Genomic DNA, 17,565 nt, shown 5'->3' on the forward strand with positions numbered 1-17,565 from the left:
GAGCCCAGTCAGGGCTCAGTGCACACTGGGCGAGGTACTCTACACACTTATAATGAACAGACAGCCCTGGCCCCAAAGAGCTCAGGGCTAGATTTTTAAAGGTATTTAGGCCTCTAACTGCCATTGATTTCACTTGATACCTTTAATAAAATACCTTTAAAAATCTGGCCCGTATGGTCTCAGTATATGACCAAAGAAAACAGGTAGCTACGACAAACAGCTACAAGGTAACGGTGTGACAATGGTGATTAGTTGTACTAAGCAGCTGTCACAGCAAATGCCTTTTCAAAGAATTTGTTGATGCCTTAGGTGACTATAGCACTGTATGCTTAAATGCATCTAGGAGGCCATTAGGGAACAAGTCCTCCTGCTTGTGTCTCCTTCAGCTCTAGATTTTAACCCCCAATGAATATCTGCCGGGGGACCTCCATGAGAAGGGAGCGACAATGCTGCAGAGGTGGCACTCCCCTCTACTAAGAGCCTTCCCCAAGAGCCACCGGAGCTTTGGTCTTCTTGCCGACATGCTTTGGCCCCCGCAAGGGCTGATCATTTTCAGCTTGGGGTGAAAAATGCCTCTCAACACTCATGCCGCTTCAATTCAGAGGCAAGTACATCAGCTCCAAGGAAAACAAGTACAATTAAGCTCAGCATTTGCTGAAGACGAGAATTCTGCTTGGACTCACCGTTTCTGTCAATAGGCGGGTACTGGAAATTCCTCCTCATGTCGTCCAAGGACAGGCCTTGAGATGGGTGTTGACCAGTGCTGTAAAATTGACATGACACCTCAATTACAGTGACCGAAATGAGTTGCATTGGCTTTTCCATTAATAAACTTTGAGGCAAAAGACAGTAGCATGAAATATACTTGCTTGGATGTCCTGCTACCAGCATTCACAATAAAGCCTTCGGAATGAAGGGCTCTTATTCAGGATCATGAGTCAAACACATGTGCACACACCACACATTCCCAGAGTAACTTTCTCCAAATATGTTGTTTTGGCTTCACACTTGCTTGTAGATTGCTATTTTAGTAGCAATTCTAGGCATCAATATTTTATGCATCACTGCTATCAGGTTCCTGCAAATTAGTTTATCTGACAAAGAACATCCCCAAGCTGTCTTTCAGTGGTACTGACCACCACCACCACCACACTGCCGGTGGGTTTAGTTATCCTCGATTGTCAAAAGCTATCAGGTAAAGACTGTCCTTTACCGGCTCAGCTCAGATAACAGGCAAACAGAAATTGAGCATGCCCAGAGAAAAGAAAACAAGAAGCCCCAAGAAAGCTGTATTTCCAGGGAAATGTAAAAGAATAAGGCAAGATATATAGTGATTAGTGGTGGTTACTGTGACATAGCATCTCCAGGCACACTAGTTGGAGACATCGCTGGAAAGGACACTTGAGATTATTTGCAACAATGCAGTTTCCTTGGTGATTTCAGTGAGGCAAGCTGCTAACTAATGGCAGGTAAGGTTCTCACAAGCGGGCTGATTTTACCCCTGAAAAAGTTAGATGGCTTTCAAGAATGGTTAGACACTGGTAATATTTTATCCTTTAGTCTCCATTGTACCAAAGCTGATTTTAAATCAGACCTTTTTCATTTTAAAAATCTATCTGCTTTTCTGTTATAACCTTTATTACATGAATAAAATGACGTTTTCTCCTTCAAAAGGACACTGACTAATAAAAACATAAAAGATGTTCCTTTCCTCCCTGAGATATCAACTTATTTTTTGTATGTATAATGATACTTGACATTTTTGTTCTGCATTGGATGACCTTTTATAGGGAAGGAGACAAAAAATTTGGTTTTGGAGCAGCTCATCTATTGTTTCTTTGGAGAAAAAACTTTTGGGGGAATACTTTTGCAGGGGTGAGGGAGTTTAAATAATAGTGTAAGCATTATCCTGAAAGGCTTTATTAATTTGTTGCCCCTCTGTAGCCACTCAAATCCATAATGCCTAACAACTATTGATCAGCTCACTGTGATAACTATGAGCTACATTATTATACACATTTTACAGATGGGCAAACTGCAGCACAGAAAAGTTAAGTGGCTTGTGAAAGTTTGCATAGCATGTAAGCAGCAAAACTAAGAATAGAACCGAGGATACATGACTCCCAGCACCTGTACTAAACACTAGAGCATACTCTGTCTTTTTAGAGCTCTGGACATAAACAAAGCTTTGTTGTCATTGATAAAATGTCCTAGTAAATATTCTGCAATTGAACAGTGGGACCATTGCATATCTTAGGCCAGCGGTTCTCAAACTGGGGTCTGTGGACCGCTGAGGTCTGCGAGGGTACTCCAGGGGGTCTGCGAGTCATGTCCTGGGTTGCTGGTCCTGCTGATCAACTCTTCCCCCTCCCTCCCTGTGCCTCCTGCACACTGTGGAACAGCTGTTCAGCGGTGTGCAGGAGGTGCTGGAAGGGAGTGGGAGGAGTGGGAACAGGGCATGCTCGGAGGAGGGGGTGGAAAGAGGTGGGGAAGAGGAGGGGAAGGTGTGGGGCCTTGGGGGAAGGGGTGGAGTGGGGGTGGAGCTTGGGGCTGAGTGGGGGTTGAGCACCCCTGGGGAAAATTAGAAGCTGGCTTTGGGGTCCTCGACTTGTTAAAGTTTGAGAACCGTCAGATGGCTAACTTCAATTGGCTTTTAACTTTGAGCCTTACACCAACTAGTGTTCTTTAATCAGAAAGGAGCCTGAACCAGATCTAACTCTCCCAAAGATTGGGGATGTCTGATCCAAGATTTTGGTTTGTCCAGCCATTAACTTCAGATCCAGTTCTGAATTTTCCCAAAGGTCTGGGATTCTGATTCAGGCCTGACTCCAGCTACAATCATCAAGAAATCCACTCAGCACTCAGTATATGCAAGATTTATATTTTAAAAAAGGGAATACATTTCCAAGCCATGCACTATATTTCCCTACAGCATGTCTCCTCCGTGGCCCCAGCAGAAAAGGTGTAGTTCTGTGGGACAGCGGAAAGAGAAAACCTTTTCCCCAACATTCCTATTCTTAGCTGAATAGAAATATTTACTAATTTATCCACTAACCTCAACTCATGGCTTCATTCTGGCTATTTACAGAAGCAATACTTTGTCTCTGTCACTGCTCCAGCTCCACAGTATCTTAAATTAATACTAATTTATATCCCCTGGGCAATGATAGCTAATTTGTGTCATGGTCTAAATGCAAAATATACAATTTCAATAGCACCCAAATAGGTCCCAGCAGTTTTCATAAAAGAAACAATGTCTCAAAGCTACATTTACACAAGCAACTTATATAGCAGGCCATTGCTTCAGAGGAGCATCAGCCTGCTAATAAAGTGCAATCATTTGACCGATGAGCTCAGAAGGCACAGCAATGGGGAAACATAAGTCACAAAAAAGAATAAATGCTTAGAGACCATTTTGTGTTCCCGATAAAGTCAATGAGTACAATTTTCAGAAATGCCTAAGGCCTTGTCAGTTATAGCAGTATAACACCCCACTGTGTGAATGCTATAAATGTGCTTAGACCAGTATAGTTTAGTCTCATATAGGAAGAGGAATAAGTTACACTGGTTGGTGGAAGGCACCTTTATACCAGTGCATCCACCCTAGGGTTTGTACCAATAGAACTATGTTGGTTAAAAAAATCATACCCCTTACCAACATTGTTATATCACTACAAAAATGGTGTGTAGCCCAGGCCTTGGTCACTTCAGAGCCCTGCAGTGTGGACTACGGGGTGTGAATTGCAGTGCACACGAGCCCGATGTGCTGTAACTCCCCAATGTGGATGCTGCGGGCACAAACTAAAAGGTAGCTAGTTCATGTTCACTTAGTCCTGTTCAAAGAGGACTACGCTAACCCGAACTACGTACCTTTCAGTTTGTACCGGCAGTAGCCACACAGGGCAGCTACCAAGCACCACTCTAGAGCACATGGCAGTCATAGCCCTGTAGTATGAACTGCAGGGCCATTCAAACATAGCCTACATCCCACTGAAAGTCAATAGCAGTTAGGCTAATAAGCGACCAGGATGCTTTTGAGTATTTTACTCAATACCTTCATAGATACTAGTTGGCAAGCTGTTCAAAGTGTGTGCCCACTATTCCACGGAATGCAGCCAAAGTAAGACATCGCAATTCCTCAGCTGCCCTATTAATCACATACAGTCTCACCATAGCAGGGAAGGTGCATTTGTACAGTTCACCAGATATAATATGTGCTGGGATCCAACATTTTGACCTTCTATTTCCCTTCACTCAAGCATTATAAGTGTATACATATACGTTCATAGAGAGAACTAAAAGTTTGTCTCTGATCACCTTGCTTCCATGTGTTGGACCCTGAACATACATGACATGTTATGTCCAGTGAGTGGTATACAGATATTATGCATTAAGCCTGTGGCTGGGGTTTTTCAAAGGAATGCAAGGGAGTTAGGTGAATTTCAATTGGAGTGGGGCACCAAATTCCCTTAGGTTCCTTTGAAAATTCCAGCCTACATTGATACAATGGCTTAGAGAAACACAGTAACTCTGTAAAGCACAAGTCCATTTCTGTGAAGCACATTGGTTTGAGCTTCCTGTTCAGAATATTGTTCCTTTTTCTTCTGAGTGCAGAGAACTCAAAGGTCATCTTTATTTACCTCAGTGTCCTGTACTGGGTCACAAGAATTCTTCGAAGGAATCTCATGCTGCTCTGTTGTTGAGACAGGCTGGTATGAATGCAATGACTTAAAACTAGTGAATTCCTTCAACATGCAAAACATGGATCACTGCCATGTATTTGAAATATTTCACAGAGGCTACAAACTTACAACTAATGTTTTGGTTTTGAGTAAAAAAGCATATTGAATCTTCAGGGATGTTTGCATTGATACATGACTTTATAAAGCCAGACTCTCTCTCTCACTCTCTTTGTGCACATGTATTGTGGGTATATAAAAAAGAAAACAATATATATGTTACCGTATTTACTCTGCACAAAAAACTGTACACAAGATCACTCTTAATATACCCCCCTGTCTTAAGAAAAGAATACTTCCGTTGAGCACCAGTCCTTTTTATCAGTCCTTTGAGAGGTTGCTTATGATGGCTTTCAGTGTGTGTGTGTGTGTGTGTGTGTGTGTGTGTAAAACAGAACTAGGTGGATGCTGCAAAAAAGGATTAATGAACATCAATTTTAATAAAAAAAAATTATATTGTATTTTGAACCTTTTCATTCATTTCCCATAGACATTAGCACTTAGAATTTTTTGGTTGCTAGGGTGTCCATAGAAAGAGAAGATGTCATGAAAAAGCATAGAAATGCTTGCATGAACAGTCCTGCAGGCCTTTTGGAAGAGTCCTACAGAACTGTATAACAATGAAAAAACAGGTTTTGATAGAAGTTATGTGAAATACAAACTTCAATCACGAATAAGCTCCTTTCCATAGGTTACTTGGACCATTCTCCAGAATTCTATCACACAATGATATAAATTTCTATTTAATTCTATAGGATGGTTTAAAAAACACATAGAAAGTCTATCGTTTTCTATTATATCCTGTAGGACTTTTCTGTAAAGAAGAAGCATTTGGTGATCCTTGCGAAATTTCTTTGTGGGGCTGAGAATCCTCCAGTCCAGAGGCAGAAATAATACCATGGCATTTACCAGTAGGCATACAAATCTTACCATGAATAGCAATTATCTGAAGCAACCTGATCCAACGCCCATTAAAATAAATGGGAGTCCTTCCATTGACTTCAAGGGACTTGGATGAGGGCTTAGTTGAAGTGAACCATTTCTGAGCAATCCACAGAATGAAATATGTTCACATAAGTCATTTGTTAAATAATTTTGGACCACTAGCAAATCTGTGTACTTTACGTCTGTTCATGGATAATACAAATAGAAAAAGAAGCTAAATTAATCAAACTAATTGCAAATAGCTGTCCTGGCTCTAATCTCATTGCATCTACCGTGCCACTATCTAAACTAATGCTTTGCATAATTAATATTCCATTTTAAATACAAATCAAAATAGGTTTGGTACTAACAAACAAAATGTTCTTTCCAAAAATATTAACTTGCTATAGAAACAATATCTTAACTGTGTAAACCTGTCCACCTTGAATACACAAATCAAGAGCAAAGTATATATCTGTGATGCTGACTGAGCACACGGTTCATACTGCAGCGAGTTATTCCACTGTGCAGCCTTTGATGATACAGCCTTTCTGTAGAAATTCTTTAGCTCCTTGGATATAAGATACTGTTAGGGCAGCACCCACCTCAATATTGGATATAAACTATTCACAGAGAGGGCTTCTAGCTCAGGAAGTGGAAAACTTCCCTGAACTTGAAGACTATTTTTTAAAAACCCTTCAGAACAGAGGACAGATTTTTGACTTCCTGAAGGCCCATACATTATTAAGTATTGATATTTTTATTGCTATTACAGTAGCACTGAGAGGCGCTAACCAGGATTTGGACTCCATTGTGCTCAGGGACGGCTCTACCAATTTTGCCGCCCCAAGCAGTTGCCGGTGAATTGCCACCGCCGCAACAGTGGTGGAGCTGCCGCCGAATTGCCGCCATGGGACACGGACTGCCGCCCCATTCTGAATGCTTGGAAAGCTGGTGCCTGGAGCCAGCCCTGATTGTGCTAGTAATTTGTTCGAACACATAGTAAGGATCAGTCCCTGCCCCAAAGAGCTGTTAGGTATAGGCAGTAGTAAAGTTTGACTTTAAATCTGTTTATTTTGTGCAGAATAAGGAGTAGATGGATTCCTATAATGATTTTATGGTGCTTTCCCCACACTGAAATTTTAGGGGATAAACACAAAATAGAAAGTCCTTAAATTACACTTGCAAAATTCTACTCACCCACTCAGCTGTGATAAAATAATATTTATTGGTGGGTGGGTATGTCATTCATTTTTCCTTCATCATCATCATCTAATATGGGTGAGCCTGTGTCTGGATTGATATTTCTCCATGACCTTTTTGCAAATCTGTTTTAAACAATTTGGTTTGTAAGAAGGACAGTCAGCCTATAGTTCAGGATTTAAGGTCACTTTACAAATGGACTGTCTATGGGGTAAATTTTAAATATGTTTTTTAGTGAGCTAAGAAGCATAATTCCACATGCACTGCTCTACAAATGTACCCTGAAGTCTACGATTCTCTATGAGAAACTACACTGAAAGGAAACCCTAGCTGAGGAATAGGTAATCTAATATTGCAAAGGTTCCCATAGGAACACACTTCTTTTATTTATACATGTTTGGAACAGCTGCCTCATTTGGAGTCTGGCTCTTGGAAAGTGTAGACAGATGCCCCTAGAGTAGAGCTGCAGTAAACTAGTCTCCCTGCAGGCAAACAAACTCTTAGAAGCTCTTGAGCCTACTGCCTGTCATTTGTGTCTTGTACCTCACTGTACATTGTGGGTCTGAGAGCAGCAATTTTAGACTCATGACAGTCAGGCAAAAAGCTGGCCAAAGAATCTTGGTGTAAAAGGAAAAGCCAAGCAGAAGAATATTATCTGAGCCACTCCTTCCTCTGCCACCCCTCTTTGTACAGCTGCAGAGCAGAGGGATCAGGATACAAATCCTAGATAGGTAGTGTGTTTTCAAGTGTGTGATTGGCCTCCCTCTGTCCACTGTGCTTCATCTCAGAAACAGAACTGAATGAATGAAATGAATGAATGAAACAGTGATCGTGTGAAATTTACTATCATTATTATTGAGCCATTGTCAGATGGTTGGAACCCTCATAAATTTCAGCTGAGTTTTGCTCACACGTGCCATTTCAAACAGCAGCTACACCCATAGGGTCTTACATACTACACACTGCCTTCAATTCACCCAGTACTCAAGGGCTGAAATCCCGGTCCCATTAAAGTCAATGGCAAAGGTCTGAAACGCTGTGGTACTTTTACTTGGAAATATACATAAACTGTGTGCATGAGTCATCATTTACACCCATGAAATCCACTGGGCAAATGTGTTTTTCAGTGCAAATTCTAAGAGGTACGTGTATGCCGATGGTAGAATTTTTGATCTGTCTGCAGTTGGAGGTGCAAGTATGTGCATTGCAATTTTGTGACTGCATAGGTGGAGGCCCAGCTGAAAATCTGACCCTGTACCAAGCAAACCAATTAGTTGCTGCAGTAATTAATATTCATGCACAGTTGGACATATTAGTCCCTGATGCCAATGGCAGTTCTGTACAGGGATCCGTTGCATGATAAGGATATATGTTACAATCTGGAGAACAAATACACTTTATTCATGTCTTCTGCCTGTTACCTACATGAGTATGAGCTCAGGGCATGTCTACACATACAGTTCAGCTGCACCGCTGCTGCATGTCTGGTGAAGGTGCTCTATGCTGATGGGAGAGAGACAGAGAGAGAGAGCTCTCTTGTTGGCATAATAAAACCACATCCGCAAGGGGTGGTAGCTCTGTTGGCGGGAGAAGTTCTCCTGCCGACATGGCACTGTCCACACTGGCGCTTATGTCAGTGTAACTTGTGTCACTCGGGGGGGGGATGGTTTATTCACCTCCCGAGCAACTTAAGTTACGCCGACATAAGCTGTTGTGTAGACTTAGCCTCAGATCTAGAGGCACTCTGTTTACACGGGACTAAAATGAGAGTAACTAAGTGTTGCAATGCACAGCAATACGGAAATTGCAATTCCAGTGACAGCAAAATTTCACTCAATGAGAAATTGTTCTGTGAAAATTTTAAAAAGGACCGTCCAAGGGTTCTACTGTTTTGATACGTATATGCATATTATATAAGCCAGCTATGGTGAAGATTATCATCCTCTTTTATACTTTCAAACAATACTCTTCAGTGTGAGTATGGTTGGCAAACAGAGAATTTACTGAAATGCTTTTGAATTGTTCTAGGCATGAAAGTGAGCCTACCTCTATCAGACCATATCTGATACTCAGTTGGGAGAATAAACAAGGGCTGTTGGTTTTAAATGCGCCATAAAAACTGCATTTCACTTCTGTACTTTAAAAAGAAGCTTTTTCATTTGGTCTGCCTTCAGTGAATATGCTTACGTAAACCTTGAGAAGCCTTTGAATTGAAAATATCATTAGCCATGGCTCTAGGACTCTGACACTTTTCAAAGTGCAGGTGGAAGCCGCATTACTAAACAGAACTTTATTTAAACTTAATTAGTCACTGGGGATAGTATTTACTTCACAGCGTATAGAAAAACAAAGGTCTGTCACCACTAGACATATCTGAACTTAGCAGATGTATTCATGGCTCTTGGCTTCTATTAAGGATCTTCTAAAAATATGCTTTCAGGTCTTCCTTTTGTGAAACTTTGACAGGATAATAGAATGAGATTTGCTGAATTCCACTAAACTGTAAAGTAACGTGTCATCGGCTTCACTTACTCTTCAAATATTTTTCTCTGGCAAAGCTCATCAATCCAGCTTTTCAATCTCTAAAAACACAAAGCCATGAAACAAAAAGGGTGACTCAATCAGTTGTCCAAGTGACAGAACACGAAATGTTTAACGTTAGCCACCAATGGCAGGATACAGGCTGCTTGTTTTAGGTTTGCTTAGAGTTTGTCTGTATTTCCAGCCTCACTGCAAATATTATTCTAGGGCTGAGGTGAGTGTTGTGAGGCTCAGGCATGTTCCTGGGGCTCTTGCTTTGCGAGCTGCTATGAGACGTGTATTAAAAAGACAAAGTACTTTGCTCCGGGGACTGACAGATGCAGTTTTCTTAGAGTGCCACCGCTTGCTGATGCATGGAGTGGCACTTCTCAAGGCTGTGGAGGAAGCTAAGCACCAGCATCCAGTACAGGTAGGAAGCAGAAAGAGAACAGGGACAGAGAGAGATTACTGTAAATAAGTGAGGAAAGCTCACTCTGTCTAAGCCTAATATCCTCAGTATTCTTCTTCTTCCTTTTGTCTGCCTTACTCTCCTCACAGGCTCCTCCTGTCCCTTCTCTGTGCCCCAGCTTCCCTTCTCACTGGAACATTTGTCCCTTTTACCCAATACCCATGTTGTGTCTTTTCATGCCACCCTATATTCCTGGGATAAGCTCTCTGCTCTGCACACAAAGTTCTCTTCATCTCCTCCATGGAACGACTACAACTTTTCTGTGAAGCATCTGATAATGGCCATGCTTCCCCACCCCCGCACTTATGTTCTGCTCTATCTTGCTCCTGTGCCTGCCTTTAGCTTAGAAGATCTGTGGGGCTGACCTACCACAGTGTAAAGTCATGTACATTTGTGGTCCTAGATACATTATTAATATTAATTCATAATTTATAGCAAACCTTCCTGCTTGTGGACAAGCGCACTGGGGAAAAGACTAATGCAACACATAAAATCATAGAAAGATAAATATGTATCTGAAAGGAACATAGCAACCCCTCCGTGCGTCTGCATGCTATCAGGGTGCAGGTCCAACAACTCTTGGGGGAAACTTGGCTTGAATCTCTTAGTACAGCACCTCACAAAATCAATACCGAAGCACTAGCCTGGAGAAACAGGCCAACATCCTCAGGTGTGGCCAACTGTGTTTTATACAGAATCAGTTGGGAGCAGGGGTAGCAAAGCTCGCTTTAAGGAGCTTTGTATATATCGCTGGTCCAGGACCTGATCTCTGCCGGGCCAGACTCCAGGCAAAAGTCAGTGTAGCATTAGCAGCGGAAATCCTCAAACTGACTGAAGGACTGCTTTCTACTTTCAGCCCAAAGCAGGAAGAGGGGACCGAGAAGTTCATGAATTTTAAATATCTAAAAAAACCCAGAACTGCTGAGAATTTAGCTGTTGAGAGGAGGACTACAGTACAAATACACGCTTGCATGAAAAGCTACAGCCTTGTACCATGGCTCTGATTTCACAGGAGGCAGAAAAGCTAAATCTCTAAAGCTGCTCATGGTTAGAACATCTTTCTTAGCCCCATACACACAGACACTTCACTGAAAGGCTGAATCAACCATTTGTTGTCAATTGGATAAAAGATTATAAGAAACAACTAGAAACTTTAATAAATCACTTAACGCAGCCTCTCCAGAAGTCAAGTTTGGAGAGGGGGAAAGCAGAAGCAGAGATAAAGCTTGGAAAAATTACCTTTCCCTTGATAAAAATGTAAGGGATTGTGTGGGGAAGAATGTCAACTTGGCTTTTCTCTCCTGCTCCCTCCTTTTTTTAGTGGTTAGTAAAGGACAGAGCTCTGATCCTTACTCCAGGTGGACAGCTACCTAGGGAGAAGTTCAATAGTGCCAGGGATGGAAAGAAGCTGGGTGGGGGATATAGTGCTGGTGTTTTAGTCTATGCTGGACCATTGCTTGCTCTAGAGGGAAAGAGCTTTTTAACAAAATAGAGAAGAGTCTTCTTGCTGGAGGAAATCGATCGCTCAAAATGCGTTGGTCTTGCACAGCTGCTTCCTGGATGTATCATGTTTCTTTTTCAGACCTGTGCTGAGGCACTGCAAGTAGAATCCTCATCCTGTGGCTGGAATCTCAACGCGTGCGTGTGTAGCACATACACACTGACCAGATTCAAAATAGAAGCTCTGTGGTTTGCTATGGCACCATTCCCTTCTTAGGCTTCAATCATTGAAAGATGTCCACAATAAGACTCCTGTAACTACAAGCCCTTTCACTGGCTTGACTTGAGAGGAATGTCTATAGAGCTCACATGGTATTAATTATGAGGCTACGCATGGGCACATGGCTCTGATTGCATGCATATCTTTGCAGGATGGAAGCTATCTCAGGCAAGGACTGCATCTTTCCTATATATGCATGTATTAGCACCAAGTGCAATGGGGTGAAGATTCTGACTGGGGTCTCTGGCACTTCTGTACTATCAATAATATATAGAAATAAATAGTAGCATGGATGTAATATTAAATGTGTCTATAGTCAGGCCAAGCCAACGCAACACAATACAATACAAGGTGTGTCAGATTCTGCATAGGAGGAAGCTATTCTTTCATACATCACGCAAATATGTAGGTCCTGCCCACACTACAGATTGAACTATTTTGGTAGCAACCTTATTCAAAAGCAGTTATCAAACAAGGTTCTGTGCGAATGCTGCCAGGGAACTGTTCATAGCAAGTTTTTGTAGCATGTTTCTGGCATGACTCCCCTGTCCAGAATGGATAGGGAATTCATTTAGTACCATGCTAGGTCACACCATGCTCTACATAGAAATCTTTGGTCACCTGAGCTGGCCTATAGCATGGTTTCAAACACATCTACACCATAGTTTGTAACCAATGTCTAAAAATGTATTAATTTCACACTTCAAAGAAAACGAGGCACAAAATCATTCTGATTCATGCTAACTCTGTTGGGTCTGGGGTCTACTTAGAATAAGAGGAATGTTATTCTTCTGCAAATTTTCCCTTATATGAGAAGTGCTAAAGGTGCAAAGAAGTAGAAAATCAACTATTAAAGCTTCCAATGTGTGATGAGTTGATACATTAAGCAGCCTGATTAGGCAGGCAATCAGAATGCATTGCTATTTCACCCAATTCATTACGAGGGCACTGTGACCCACCTCTTATTACTTCACACATGGTAACCGCTGCCACACAGGAGAGAGACTCACTAAACACAAACACTAAAGTTACAAGGCAAGAAGCAAGCAAATAACTTCATTGTCATGCCTGTTTAACTCCATGTGCGGGACAGGGAGATTTCATTAGATGAATTATCTCAGCTGTGTTACCAAGCTGCACACTGCACAGTATTTCAGAGTCTATGAAGTGGTTAGAACTGAGAAAGTAGAAGAGATGGAGGAATATTCCAGTGGAATACAGCCAGAAATACAGAGCCCCTCTCTGTTCCAAATGTATACATTCTCCAAAATTAAAACCTTCAGAAACTATTGTCATTAGAAAGTCAAGTTATTAATCATCTCAGTATGTTGTATAATTGAAAAACTGCAGAAATCATTCCCATTTTATTTTACATTTTGCCTCTAGGTGAATCTATCTAAGTTCTATTTATAGGGTAGCATTTAGTTAATTTTTGTTGCAGAGAATTTGAGGGTGGGGGGACTTTCAATAACCCTTTGGGTTATAGAGGAACTCATTCAGTGAACTACTGAGCGTGGCTGTCATATTGAGAATACTAAATTATAGGAGCAGGAAGGGTGTAGCGATAGGTTCTTCACTCTCTCTCTGTCTCTCTCTCTCAGGTGTCTGCACTGTAACCTAAATATGTCACTCCCTCATTCTTTTCATGCAAAACTATTAAGTTCCACAGCAATATTTAGCCCTTTACAGAAGAAGGATTAACCCAGGATCTCTCTTCCTTTCTCCTGACCCCAGTCCCCACCTTCACTTCCCTCTCACATTTAAAGCAGATCTTTTATTTCACCAGAAGAGGATTTCTTTTTTAATATGGAAAGCCTTTGCATCTAAGTGCAGGTGCGTATTCCCTCTCTCCCCATCTGGGGCCACTACTTTTAATCCTTTCCAGCTCAGGCCTTTCACTCCCCATAAGAGCCAGGAGGGCAGCATGGCCAAGTGGTTTCTCTGCTGTTACAGTTTTTGACTGCTTGGTGGTGCTAAAGAGTAAAGCATAAATCTGTGTCTTCAAGCAGAAATTAAGAGTGTCATTTCATTTCAGCGGTGCTCTCAGTCCCCATGAGACTGAGAAGGGAGATTGTTAAATTTGCCCTCAAACCCAGGACTCCCAAGTGGTAGCACAGACTACTTCAGATATGAACCTTAATGCTACAATAACACAGAGAACATAGATCTCAGACAGCCACAGAAAATTCCGTAATGGCTTCTCTTCTGTAAAGAAATGTAATACATATATTAGCATCAGTCCTTATAGCGTTTACTGTTCCACTGCTTTGATTTAACTGTAGCATATATTAGGGGTGAAGTCCTGACCCTACTGAAGTCATTGGGAGTTTTACTATTACTGCTATGGGGTTAGGATTTCATCCTATGTCTCTTGAACACTAAGGACTAAATGCTCACTCTAGACAGAACCATGGGCAACTCAGGAGCAGCCCCAGGAAGCCCTGTGACTTGGATACACAGCTGGAGGCACAATTCCTTCCCTGCTTCAGGAAAGAGTAATTTGCTCCTGGCTTATGGGGCAGCGAATTGCAACAGCCTCCATGCTGGCTGCCCATTGGGCAGGGCCAAGACACCACCCACTCCAGGGATGTGTCCAGCCACAGAATACCCTAGGACAGGTGGCCCACACAGGTTCCCCTGCAGTGTAGTTCAAGTCACAGTCTAGCCCTGCTGTTACCATGTAATACCAGTGCACCATCTTTAGCCCAGTAGCCATAACTTCTGTCCACAGGCCTCACTTCAGTCCTTTCATTTCACTCAGATCACAATTTAAATTAAAACAAACAGACGAACGAACAAACAAAAAAAAGAGAGACCCTGGCACTAAGAAGCATAGTGCAAAATGTCAGCGGCTCACTTTGCTTTTGTATTGCAGCCTTCTCCCACACCTTAAACCTTTGTCTACTGGGGCATGTAAGCTGTTCAGGGCAGGGAGCTGGGCATTTTTTACGTCTGTGAAATTTAGTAAATACATACGTACATACATACATACTACTACTACTAATCTACTGGAGATGATGGCATTTTATTGCCTTTGCAAAATGCCGCTGTGAGGAGATAGTGTTCACACACCACTCCAGATAATGGCTACACGCTTCATATTAAAGTAAACTTAACGTTAAGCGAGGGCGGAGGAAGGTTTCCTGGTAACACAAATAATAATATAACTTTCTTCCCAAGCCTGGCTGTTTGTAGTGTTCCCTGAAGGAATGACTGTCTTTGCCTCTAGTTCCCACTGGCCAGAAGGCCACACCCAAACATATATCCTTATCATGCAACTGATCCCTGTACAGAACTGCCATTTATATCTCAGCAGAGTTAACAAGCTATGTTTGTCATAGGGAGTCAGTGGAATCTACCCGGCAGCTCTGTGATGGGTTTTGCTGCCTGTTAACTGTGTGACCCACAGGAGCCCAGACTTCTACTAGCTGGTTTTTATTAATGTGTCTCACATGAACGGCTCCCTCTGGTGGCTAGATAATGTATAGACGTTTATGAATCTGCTATTGTCTCCAAGGTATAGACCTGGTCCTCTAGCTCAAACAAGCTCAAACTTGCCACAGTTCCCCTAATAAGAAATTGCATCAGATAACTGATGATAAAGCTTATTTTCAAAGACTGAACAATGCTCCCATGCTAAGAAAAAAACTTGACGGACTATGTGTAACAGCACCAACTGGAGACTCCCACATATGGAAATGCTTGTCAACTATCTAACCTGGCTTTTCCATCTTGAAGCCAAAAGCCCCTATGGTTGTAGTTTACATACACTCTATTAATTATTCACTATTGTTTTTGCTAAGATAAGCATTTTGATTGCTTAACTTTTCTTCGCTCAGAATTTCAAATGCAAACAACAAACCATAATGTAAAAACCGGGTCCTGCAGGTTCACTGGCAGGTAATGGAAATGTGTGTGTCTACCTACTGAGCACTTTTAACGACACCCCTGGATGGGCAGTCATCATTCTTTGCTGTCCTATGGTAGAGCAGTGTTGCCATGTCTGCAGTCCAAGCAGCTGTCTAAATATCCCCATCACTGTTCTAATTTTTTAAAACCATGAACAAAATCTATATTAATATTAGACTTTGTGAACCCTTTAGAATGAAGCATCCACTTGTGGCCTAGCCAACCAGATAGAGTCCATAACATTTTAAATACCTTGGGCTCATCATACTGTTGTAGGACTATCTGAGAAGCTAGGATTCTGAAACACTTTTCAAACCTTTATACAGCAGCAACTACATATCATATGATTATTTAGTTATGGCATTGCCCACTACGTACAAGGTGCTTAACAAACAACCGAGAAGGATGGTCCCTGATTTGGGAATCTCACAGTTTATGGAAGATGACGGATGTCTCCTTGGATGCACTTTCTTGATGCTGCCCAGCACACTGTCCCATAGTAAGAGCTAGTCCAACCTCAAGGGTTTGCCACTTACCTTTGTGACCAAACAGCATAAGCTCTTGCATTCAAGGCGTATTCCAACTCAAACCGGTTACGTAAAGCTGCAACATGGCTACGGCCAGGACCTCCTCGTGCAACGAGACAGTCAGAAGAAGAGGAAGGAGACAAAGAGCCACTGCTGTTACTGGAGGCTGGAGACATCAACTGGATTAAAAAAGAGAATTGTCAACATTTGCTCATGAGCCTTAACAGTGTTAAAGAGGCTTCAACGCACTGAGCATGTGCAACAGAACACAAGAATTTTGCTGCAGTCCTGGATTATTTTTATTCTCCTCTTTCTCATTAATATTTGTGTCGCTTCTTTCTTCTGCTGCATTGGCTGAAAAAAGCAGTGCCTTCTGACTTTGATCAGCAGCACATGAGAGCTGCATGCAGCTCACCGAGGGAAGTGGTAAATTCATCATCTCTTGGAGTCTTTAAATCGAGATTGGATGTGTTTCTAAAAGATATGCTCCAGTTCAGCCATGAGTTATTGGGCTTGATAGTGTTCACTTACATAGGAGGGAAGAGTAATTCCTTCCACTTCAGGAATTACTGGGTGAAATTCTATGGCCTGTGTTCTATAGGAAGTTATGCTAGATGAGCATAGCAGTCTCTTCTGGCCTTATAATTCACGAATCTCTAAGTACAAACCCAGAATGGCAGGGCAGGCGTGTAGTGTTAGGAGGCATTTAAAAGTTTAAAAAGGAACAAAACCAATTTTCTGAGTGAGGGGAGAGGAAACAAAAGGGACAAAGAATCTTATCACCCCACATTTCATCCTTTGTTGCCTGTAGCACTTAACAACTCTCCACAGATTTTGTTCCTTAAAACTCTCCTAAACAGCGTTTTGCCATGGAGACAATGGAGCTTAAGACTAACTTCTTAGATAAATAAAGTTTCTTTTTTTGGTTCATAGCCCAGATTTCATCCTACATGCACTGCTGCCTATGTATCACAGAAGCCAGTTCTCCCATGAGACAGCACGGTTACTTGTGATATAGTACTTCACTTGTTTTAAAAACTTAAAAGCTTCCACCTACACACAAAGCAACCTGCTGCAGTCAGAGCATGAAGAAATGTAATAGATTACGGGAGTCTGCTCTGACCCTTTAGTTCAAGAGCAGTGATATATTTTAAAGAAAAGGGGGAATTTTTATCATTGTCATTATCATTTATCATTATCATTTTATCAATTTTTATCATGCACACACACAGCAAATGTAAATTCAGGGACTGGAGTCCCTAGTCAAGCTCACTTCCTGTTTGATCAGTTATCTTCATTAGGCTGAATGCTGATAGATCCAGTTGTTTATTAGCCACAGAGAAAAGCAGAAATGTAGCTTTGTATTTCTCTTTTTATGTTTGCTCTTTTAATCCCCCTCCCTAAAATCCATGTCAAGACTCGTCTTTCTAGCCAAGCAGACCTGGGATTGCTAGGTGAGGAGAAGTGGGTCTGCCTAAGACTACTGCAAGGTACATCCCTGCAATGCTGACCAGTCTCCCTCTGCAGCATTACCATCTCTGGAAATGCAGGGAG

At 41.8% G+C, this 17,565-nt stretch overlaps 1 protein-coding gene across 4 annotated transcripts in view; it reads right to left on the reverse strand.

Moving 5' to 3' along the window:
• TNNI3K (TNNI3 interacting kinase) overlaps nt 1-17,565 on the reverse strand; it is a 166,550-nt gene that overhangs the window by 5,319 nt on the left and 143,666 nt on the right. For all 4 annotated transcript variants that reach the window (XM_074961531.1, XM_074961530.1, XM_074961529.1 and 1 more), the window contains 2 exons: nt 16,021-16,190; nt 684-763 (listed from right to left, as the gene is read on the reverse strand). In XM_074961531.1, the coding sequence (XP_074817632.1) occupies nt 684-763; nt 16,021-16,190 (250 nt within the window). The remainder of the gene's footprint in view (nt 1-683; nt 764-16,020; nt 16,191-17,565) is intronic.

The sequence above is a fragment of the Natator depressus genome, chromosome 8, assembly GCF_965152275.1.
Source record: "Natator depressus isolate rNatDep1 chromosome 8, rNatDep2.hap1, whole genome shotgun sequence".
In the NCBI taxonomy this organism is placed as follows: Eukaryota; Metazoa; Chordata; order Testudines; family Cheloniidae; genus Natator; species Natator depressus.